Below are 11268 nucleotides of genomic sequence, written 5' to 3' on the forward strand. Positions count from 1 at the left end.
AAACAATTTTATTACCTCACACCTCTCACGCATGCTCATAAAACTAGGTTAACTAGGCTCAAGGACTGATTACGATCTCTTGGTAGTAGGTGTTCCATAAACCGTCAACTTAAGAACCTCCAATTTTAGTCATCTTATTTGACTTGTTGACAAGATCGAATTAGGTGAGCCTCTTGTAACCAAATTTACAAGATATCGACCTAGTTCTATGCAAAATTTGGAAGATATATTTTTAACTTAGGTGAGCATGCATCTTATCTTTGTTATAGATTTTAAATGTCTAATTCATTTTATAACACTTGTAAAAAATAAATTTAGACAAACCTATAACATTCATCTAGCAATATATAACTATTATATAAACAAATTAATTAATATGGATTTTTTTTTAAATATTCATTTAACTTTTAATTAAATCATATTTTATTTAATTAAATCATATTTAATTAAAATAAATAAATAAAATAAATAATTAATTAATTTCATTAAATCATATTTAATTAAAATAAATAAATAAAATAAAAAATTAATTAATTTCATTAAATCATATTTAATTAAAATTAACTTAATTAATTAATTAATATGCATACTATGCATTATAACCATTATAATATACTTTCAATGCATGAACATATTAAACTATGGTGGGATTTTAAATCTATATGACATAAATATGCACATATCATTAAACATTAATTAATACATACATCAAATACATAATTAATTAAATACCTTAAAATAGACTGATTTGGGTTCCTAAATTAAGCTAAAAACTAAATTATTACAATAATAATTTGGTGAAGTACAAAAACTGTTCCCGAACAACTCGAACCGACTGGAAAACCTGTACTTACCGGCCCAAAATCCAATACTTGGGCTTGAATCGGCCCAAACTATCAGGCCGGGCGCGCAGGTCGCCATGAACCGGGTCAAACCCGATCGGGTGGGATTGAGATGACTCGTGGCAGGTGTACAGACGCGGGGCAGAAATCGGGTCCTACCCGGTTTGCGATGTGGATCGCTGACGGATCAGGAATGTGGGCCGCGTAGTGGACAACTGGGCTGAACGCGTGAGATGGGTCGGAGGAGTCACGCGGGGCGCACGGGCGCACGTTGGGTCGATGGGCCACACGAGAAACGGGCCTGGCTTGCGTGAGAATTGGGCCGAAGAAGTGAGGGCAGGCCAGACGCGGGTCAGAGCGGGCGTGCGGGTTCCGGGTCGGCCTGTCGGGTCTGAACTCCTTCAACGATCGTTGCGCTTGGTAAACGACGGCTGCAGCGGGTTGCGGGTCGTCAGGTCGGGTCAAAAGGTGGGTTTCCGGGTCTGGAGAGGAATTTCGGGTCTGTCCTACACTTTTCTTCAAATTTTCAGCTTTTCTATCTCCCGGTTGAAGCAATTATAACCTAGTTTGAACTCTAATAACCCCAAACATAATTTAGGGTCAAAACCATAATATATCCATTTTAGTTCATCACACAACAATTTATCAAATAAATTGAAATACCCACAATATGCAAATGAGTAAAATTAATGCATGCTTTGATACCACATGCTGGAAAGTATACAATCGTAGCGGAAAACAAAATCGATAAAATAACTCTATATGCAACTAAACTTAATTTAGTGATTAACACTAGTTAGGGTTAAAAGAAAATCTTTACCTTTGTCGCTTCCCAAACTCGAACCAGTCCACCACCAGTGTTGACCCGCTATTCTTCAGACTTGAAATCGGGTTGTGTGACCCGTTCAAAAGTAGGAAATTTGAAAAAGAAATTGAATTTGGAGTTGGATTTTGGTGTGAGATTTAGGAGTGAAATAGGTTTATTTTGTAATTCTAAATTTCAAAAACGGAAAAATCTTCTTCAAAATGAAAATTCTCTTAAATAGACTAAATACATGCAAAATTTGCATGTAATTAAATGAGGAATCCTTGAAAATGGCAAATATAAGAATGGAATTTGTCAAAATAGCAAACAGTTATTTTATTTTTATTTATGGCAAAACCAACTGCGTGGATAAATTTCCCACCTTTTTTCGACCGAAAATGCCCCTTAACGTATCAAAACTGTCCTAAATCAAATACAGTATATTTAAGGAACCTGAAAAATCAAATAAAACATAACATAGCCAATTACAGTATATCTATAAAAACACCCACTTATGTTAATTATTAACCAAATCAAATAATTATTATATTATCACAAAGATCCCTAACCATGTTTAATTGATTTCAATATCCCCTAATTATTCCCATTTTTCCCTTCAATAATTATATATTCAAACTTTAGCTACCGATTTTTCCTTCAATAGCTATTAACGCAATGAATAGCTTATAGAATTTTAATGCAATGAAGTATTCCTTCCTAAAACAATGATAAACATGATGCAATATTTAACCATTTACGAAAAAACATTAAAGAATGTAACCGAAAAGCATTTAAAACAATCGAAATTCAAATCTATAAAATTCAAATTTAAACTCCAACAATTCCCTAAAATTATGGCAAATATAATGGGAATACTTATCTTTAGATTCAAATCTCAACTATCCCTAAAATCATGCCAAATAAATTGTCATCTATATCTTTAATGTTACAAACAAACCACAGTTCGTTAATGGAAACCGAAACACAATCTCAAATCTGAATATATTACGAAAATACAAATTTCACTAAAACGTTCATGGCCATTAAAACATAAATTTTAACGAAGAACGGAGCAAAACATATTCTTTTTGAAATTTCAAATCTTTATATTCTAAACTACTTTAGAAAAATAACTAACATTGCCTTCCCAACATTATATTCATAAGATTATGCTATATACATTATATTCATAAGATGAAACAATAATTTAATATTCATCCCTCCTATATACAATCTACCACTTAATACTTTTTTCGATAAACATGTTCCCTTTGAATTGTTTTGATGGCTTTGCAACGAGTGAAGACCGTATTCCATGGTAGATTGATCGAACCATGCCGATATATTGACTATCGCCTCCTTGATGTATATGTTCCAGTTTCATCCTCGTTTCAAGAATTTGTAAATTGTATCCAACATAGACTTTTTCCAAATTCAGAAGTTTCTATCTGTAGGTTGACCCTTTAATGGAAAGATGGCAACAATTCGAAACTCATTCGGATTGTGGATGATAAGGATGTGTCTTAGATTATGTTAGTTTTATCAAAATTGCCGGACAATGATCTACTCATTGTTGTCGACACCGCACCTGCTACGGATATTGAAAATACCCCTTATATGAGCAGCAAACTACCTAGAACCGAAGACTCACGTACTGAAAATGTAATTATTGATCTCAATGCATTTGAATCACCAAATACTGTTATACACATTAGAGTTGGATCCATGTTTAGACAAAAATCAGTTTTGAAAAAAGCTATTTATATGCTCGCTTTGAATAGTAGTTTTGAATTAGTTACTGTTAGGTCCAACCGTACATCATTCGACATCAGATGTAAGGATCCATCTTGCCCCTGGTATCTACGTGCTTCGGTATTAAAAAAAAGTGACATTTGGATAGTTCGTAAATTCACAGATACACATTTGTGTTCTGTTGACGTCGTGAAGAATGACCACAAACAAGCAACATCCTGGATTGTATCTGAGTGTACGAAATTAATATTTAAAACGAATGACAAGGCTCCATGTCGTCCTTCGGATGTTATAAATTATATGAAGATTCACCACGGTGTGTACATAAGTTATGATAAAGCTTGGAGAGGACGTGAAATTGCTTTGAATTCCATTAGGGGTACTCCAGAGGACTCATATGCCATGTTGTCTGCCTTTTCGGATGCACTGATCCGAAACAACCCAGGTATCAAAAATTTCAATTACCCTGTATTTTAACAGATACCACAAGATCCATATAAAAATACAATGTAATTCTAAACTACTTTATCTGACTGTTTTTAGGTACATATACGGCTGAAGAAGCAGATGATGAAGGTCGGTTTAAATTCTATTTCATGGCACTAGCTGCTTCAATTGATGCATGAAACTACTGCGTACCAGTTATTTCTGTTGATGGTGCAGCTACGAAGAACAAATATCTTGGTACCCTCATATCTGCTTGTACTATTGATGGGAACTCTCAAATTGTGCCCCTAGCTTTTGCTGTCGTTGATTCAGAGAATGATTTGTCATGGTCATGGTTTTTTCGAAACCTTAAAGCCGTTTTTGGGGAACATAATGAGATGGTAATTGTTTCTGATGCTCACAAAAGTATAGAAAATGAGTTTAATGACGTTTATGAAATAGCTGAACATGGATTATGTGCATTCCATTTGTTGAAGAACTTGAAAAAAAACCATAAATCACTTCCCATGGAGGACTCATTCAATAAATGTGCCAGAGCGTATACACCACTAGAATTTGAGTACTACATGAGGCAACTCGAACAACTATCTCCATCAATGAGGCATGAGTTGGAAGCAGTGGGAAGACATAAGTGGGCTAGGGCATTTTTTAGGAGAAAAAGATACCAGGTTATTACAACCAACATCTCTGAAAGTATGAACTCTACCTTGAAAGAACAACGAGAATTGCCTATAATTGGACTTCTAGAATCTATCCGTAGTTTGATTCAAAAATGGTTCTATGAATGTCGTACCAAATGGAGTTTCCAACGCACACAACTTTCAATATCTGCAGAAGATATGATTCGAGAATCCTTGGCGCAGAGCCGCTCAATGAATGTAAGTTATTTAATATTCAATAAATGCAGTAAAAGTGTAGTGAATTACTTTTTTTGTACATGATATTTGTTGTATTGGTTTGACAGATATATCCTGTAGACCAACATGAATTTGAAGTCCACCATCGTAAAGAACAATTTGTCGTCAACATTTTAAATCGGACATGTTCATGTCGTCAATGGGACCTTGATTTGATCCCTTGTTCACATGCATGTATAGCATTGTCCACAAGGAATCTTAATCTCCATTTATACACCGATAAGTTCTACTATGTCTCAAATCTGATAAACCTGTACAAGAAGGGGACGCGTCCTATTGGTACTGTAAACCAAATTAGGAATACCCACCAAGGTGGCAATGATGGAATACTTCCACCGCAGGTTAAACGTCCAGCTGGAAGACCCAAAAAGAAGAGGTTTACTTCATTCTTAGAGAAGAAAGCCTCTGTTCGTTGTAGCAGGTGTGGTAAAAAAGGTCACAATTGCAGGTCTTGTAAAGAACCCATTTAATAATAGCGATGTTTAAGAAGTAAAAGGGATAATTAGTTTATATTCATAGTTGTATTTTCTTATCAAGTTGGTTGAATGATTCGTTCAAATAAGATCGTTCTTTTGTTCACTTAAATACAAAGTATTTAACTACACTGTATTTGGCTGTTTTAAACTCAATCACAGTTATGTTCAAAATCCTATGTAATCCAGCTTACATAACAATTATCAAATAAGCATGAATTTATAAGTTTTGTAAAAACAAATACCTTAGTTCAACGAAAACATGTTAATTCCAATATATTCTAGACCCCTAACAAAAAAGCATAAAATGAATATTTCAAGCTTGACTTAGATGCAGATCAAACGATGGCCATTCTGAGGATGAATTCTCTTTATCCTTCCTTGGTTCAACTACTTTTCCTCTTAAAGCATCTATCCATATTCCCGTTGAAACTGGTGTAACCTCTCTATACTCTTTAGCATTTGATCTTTTCATTCTAACCCTTCCTTTGTGTTGTTTAGCTAAAAAAAGAAAAAAAATCCATGAATAGGATAACGAGTTATAAATTGCATATAAACTAGATCGTATGCTTACATGTTTTAGAACAACTCTTGCTGCTGCTGTATTTTCCGCCATATTTGAAACCCTATCATTACTCGGTATTTTGCCTATAATCTACAAGTTATTGGCAAACAAGTCTCTATATTAAGTATGTTATTATCATTTTCGAAATGTTGAACCGTCATTTATACTAGATATGTTATCACCTTGGCCATCTGTGGTCTATGTTTAATTTTGCCAAATGCTGGTTGCACGTTCCTCAACATTCTTGGGGTTGAATTCAATGAATACTGACCATGTGCATTCTTTAATATTTCTCGGGTATTAGTTAAAGATACCATTCATATACAACAATTCACAACGTCTCGAAGGAATATGTAGTCACACCAAACATACAGCCATTCACATACTTATATGCCAAATTTCAAATACAGTTGAAATGTTATCCCAAATGCCTAGATAGAATAACTATATACTCATTCAACATTATACCCATCCATCCATTAACTGATCTTCATAATGTTAAATGTTTCACAGCAAGCCATTCAATCATATTCAAAATGATAAATGATAATTACCCAGAAAGGGACCGTAACCAACACATACATAGTAATTTTCAGCACAAAAAACAGTGGCAACTTGTACATAACCCCAAAAAACATTCATGTCATCGATCCCCATACACTTAAACTAACAGGCAGCCTACTACCACAGTTAAAGCTACAAATTCAATGTAGTTTATACCACAATCATTAAACATACACAGTCATTTAGTATAATAAACATATAGAGATCCACAACTATACCGTTCTTCTCCTCTGTTCTTTTTTCTTGATCTCATCATATATAACACTCTCATCAATTGACCGTATCAGCCTGTTTATCTCCTCATCTGTTTCCTCCGGGGCCTATTACAAGTATGTACATATTAGTCTATAATATGTATTATACACATTCTCAACATTTTGATTTTTTTCTTTACCTTATACTGCGAAGACTCTTTATCTCCAGCTCTTGGTGGTGTCTCTGATTTTGCCACTTTAGATTGACCACCGTTGTGCCCTCTTGAACTCTCTCCTTGACTTTCATCCATAAGCCCTTTTCCATCATTGTCTTCATCGTCATCCCTTTTTCCAAGCACGGTTCGATTGCTTGTATCCAAGTTCAAATCTTCAACATCATCTTCTTCTTGGTCCTCCTCCACCTTGTCAAGGTGCTCTTCAAACGCCCGTGCTCCCTGCGCAACAAATACAACCAAATACATTGTATTTGGTAAGACTATTTGCAACCAGATACACTGTATTTGTTAAGATTCTTTACAAATACAAACCAGATACACATATTATCAAAGTCTACACATCATGCTTACCATAAATTCATGCCTCTTTGTTGCCTCCATTATTCCATTCATCTTCTGAACTAGTTCTTCAAACCGATTATTCATTTTCAACTCCACAGATTTAAGAAACTCAAGAAAACCTTCCACACTCGTCTCCATCCTCTGTTGGCTAATCTCAATCTTTTCTACCATTTTCCTCAGGACATTAATCTCACTTGTAGACGGCATGCCTCTATTCAGCAAAACAGAGGCTATGTGGTCAGAATTCTTGTTCTTTCGAAGCTCATCCTCTGCTTCTTTGAGTATGTCTTTTTCTGTCTCGATGAATGGTGCGAAGAATGGCATTCCCACTTCATCTGGGGTTGCCAGCATTGAAGACACTTCAAGCTGTTTCAAAAATGAAGAAAATACTGTATAAACAAAACTATTATGAATATATGAAGTACTACAAATTACGAGATCTACATACCGTTGACGAATCGAACACTTTCTGTTTTAAGTCCTTCCATTTGGGTTGTGTGTCAGCCGCCCAATTTATAATCCTAGGAACTTCATTGGAGATCCTCGTTGCAAAAAAGTTAGGCGGAGTACTTAATGTTGGGATTACCTCGTAAGCCCAAGCGAGAATGGGGAAAATAAACCCCCCATAGAAATACCCGTTTGCCCCTTGCTACAGACGGTCCTATTCATGAAGTCCACTAAGAGTTCAAAAGCAACTCTACCCCACGGGTACCCATCAAATACTTCATCATCGTCTACCATAATGATATGATCCCAATCTACACTTAGACATTCTTGTTTGGGGATCAAAAAACTCTCCAGAAAGTACAGCTTGGCCATCTTTATCCTATCATCATCAGTTCTAGCGGTACTTATATTGAACATAACATTCAAGTACTGCCTCGTCACAGTTTTAAGATTTTCAAAATATACCCCTTTTAGCCGTCCACCACCCTTTATATCCTCATGGTTAATATCAGGAATCTCATGACATCTTAGGCCTGTTATAAGTGCAAATTCTCTCAATCCAAACCTCAGAACCCTTCCTCTTATTAGAAATTAAAGTTGACTAGTCGACTTGGGTTTGCACATTTGCTGAATAAGGTGCAACAACAATTGAGAGGATTGGTTTGTTATGGAGAGGTTTAGAAAGTGCCCAAATATCCCCTCCCTAAATCTATTAATAAACCTATCTCCAAGATTTTCCTTAATTTTTTCTATTACTGTGCTCTTAATGTGTCGATTGATTTTTAAAGACTCGTTTCTTCTTTCAGAACACATTAAGTACACCGAGTCCTAACATGATTTGAAAAAATCATCAGTAGCCAAGCATATACCTATCACACATATCTCATATGCATTAAACCGATAAATACACCGTAAACATAAAAGACAGCCAACATATATAATTGAATAGACTAACAATATAAAATAACATACAGAACATTTATACCTTTCACTACCAATTTACACATACTCTGTAACTAACTACATCCCGTTCAATCAACTACACAACATACAAAAGACGGAAGCCACAAATACAAAACACATACAACCCAAGTACCATACATTACATATGAAACACTACAAATACAGAGTATCTAAACTTAATATATGAAACAGTCTATGTTACCTCTGATTTCTCCGGATTCATTGGAGCTTTTCCCTTTCTCCTTCTATCTTCTCTTGTCTTTTCTTCCTTTCTAACAGCCTTCACCTAGTTTATAAAACCAAGATTTGAGCTATGTATGCAAAATAACATACACCAATATGAAATTACTTGCTTACTTTCTTTCCCTTTTCTCGAGCCTTGCTCCTTTTCCTAGTATCTGGGGGTATCTCACTCGTTGATGAATTCGAATCTTCACCCACGGCGGTCTCGCCTTCCTCTTCTTCATCATGTTCTTCTTCATCTTGTTTTTCTTCGTCTTCTTGATCATCATCTTGTTCATCTTCTTCCACTTCTTCGTCTTCATGTACTTTCTCCTCCTTTTCGCTTTTGCTTTCCGTATCATCCTGTTTGTCAAATTTACAATTAATATATATAGCACATAATTCATCCATAACAAATGTATGACGGTTATACCTTTCCTTCAACCTCCTTTTGTTTTTTTCCTTTCCCCCTATAAACTCTCTTCCTCGAGACCTAAACAGGGAACAATATAAATAAAAAGCTTATTTGAATTACGAGAGACCACAAGTAATTGGAGAATAGATTTTCACTTTACCAAACTCTTAATTCGTTGTTTCTTCTGGACAGTGGCTTCCTCTTTTTTCGTTTCAGTTCTCACCCTATTTTTTGAAGTTCCTGGACTCTCTCTTTTGCCCCCGGAACCTTCTGCCATGATATCTTCTGTTCTCTGACATTTATAGAAAAACATATAAACATCTATAACTTGTTTGGTAATTACAGAAAACATTCATTTGTACCTCCTCAAAAGAACTAGATAGGTTTTGAAATCCGGTTGGCAATGATTTCCTAGAACCAGTGATCCCCGCGGCTCGTAACCGATCACTTGTCCTTGTTTTGATTTCTCCCCTCCCCTTTTTCATCTTTATATTCTATAAAGTTTAAAAAATTCCAAAAGCCAATATATTTATATATAACTTCAGAACAGATCCTAAGTAACGCTCCTAAAATAAAGGGTGTATCTGTTCACACTTTATGCCCTTTATTTTAGGAAACAAAAATCATGGAATTAAAATATAAATACGACATTCTATGCCATTTGGAAGCGGGTGGGAAGCAATTTGAAATTTAAACAAATTTTAGAACCGGAGAATTAGAACTCTGTATTTTTTTCACACAGCAAGAATCCAAAGCTTGAATATGCAGAAAACACATACATGCAGAAAATAGAGCAAGAATCCAAAGATCAGAAGGAACAACTCACCGATACTTTGCACAATTCGCAGCGCAAATCGATTGAAAGAAGAAAGGCGTGCAGACGGCGAAAAAACGACGGTGCAACAGCGACTGTGGAAGATAAATCGACTCTGAAAAAACCAAAAAGGAAGATACGATTGGAAAACAAAGTGCGTGCAGACGGCAGAAAACCGACGATGGAAAAACGACTGTGGAAGCTAATATACGGAAGAAGACGCAGGGGTGAAAATTCGAAGGAAGACTTTAAGCAAGTGAAGGAAAAACCAGGGTTTTATTTGAGATGGGGAGTGGTTGCATGCAGACGATGTGATGTTTTGCAGACAGATGGTTTATTTATTTCGGAGGGAAAATAGAAATTTGAAGGCAATGTGTATGAAGTATAGAGTATTTGCAATTCTGCCTACTATTGTATTTAAAAATTTATATTTTAAATTAGATAGGGGCATTTAAGGCATAGTTGTCCCATTTATTATATGCAAATTAACTGTTTTGTTATTTTGACAATAAAAAAAGAAATTTGTCATTTATCCAAAGTAAATGTTAAATTTTGCTATTCTTCTTGTCGCCCCTAATTAAATCACCAAAGCCCAACACCTCACAATCCACTAACCATTGGTGGATTGATTCACCATTCCATTTTCTCTTAGTGGGCTTGGTGTCATGGGAGCTTCCACATAGCCTACTAAGAGTTAGTGAAATTATCCAACTAAATATTGGATTTTCCCACTAACTTTGTTCAAGGGGCAAAATGGTCATTTGACCATTCTAGTCAAAGTCAAACTTTGACTTTTTAAGTCAAAAATCAATATTTTGACATTTTACCATTTTATCCATCTTGACTAATTTTGACCTCTCGAGCATGAATACGCATTCATTTTTTTGTAATTCAAATTACATTTGAATATAAAGCCGGTCAAAGTTTGACTTTTCAAAGTCAAAAGTCAGCATTTTGACTTTTCACAACTTTGACAATTTCCATCAAATTCGAGCTTTCGAATATGAATCCATATTCATATTTTTAACATTTAAATCACACTTAATCATAAAGCCTTATAACCAACGGCTATATCACATATATTCGTCGGTTTCTCTCTCCTTACCTAATTCGAACAATTTGAATTATTCCAACATGTTATTCTAAGTTAATTCTGTATGAACTATCAGGGGAACCTAATGGACCTATAGATCATGGGCTCCAACGATATGAGATTAACTGGCTAAACCCTTTTAGACCGAGCTAATCAACATTCGTTAACTAACGGGTC

General features: G+C 35.2%; 1 protein-coding gene across 1 annotated transcript; it reads left to right on the forward strand.

The window, feature by feature from the left end:
- Nucleotides 1-3699: 3699 nt before the first annotated feature.
- On the forward strand, nucleotides 3700-5233 carry LOC103486212 (uncharacterized). The gene is made up of 4 exons (XM_051089172.1): nucleotides 3700-3844; nucleotides 3943-3975; nucleotides 4063-4724; nucleotides 4811-5233. The coding sequence occupies exons 1-4, from the start codon at nucleotides 3700-3702 to the stop codon at nucleotides 5231-5233; spliced, it is 1263 nt and encodes a 420-aa protein (XP_050945129.1).
- Nucleotides 5234-11268: the final 6035 nt, after the last annotated feature.

This window comes from Cucumis melo, chromosome 8 (genome assembly GCF_025177605.1).
Source record: "Cucumis melo cultivar AY chromosome 8, USDA_Cmelo_AY_1.0, whole genome shotgun sequence".
NCBI lineage: Eukaryota > Viridiplantae > Streptophyta > Magnoliopsida > Cucurbitales > Cucurbitaceae > Cucumis > Cucumis melo.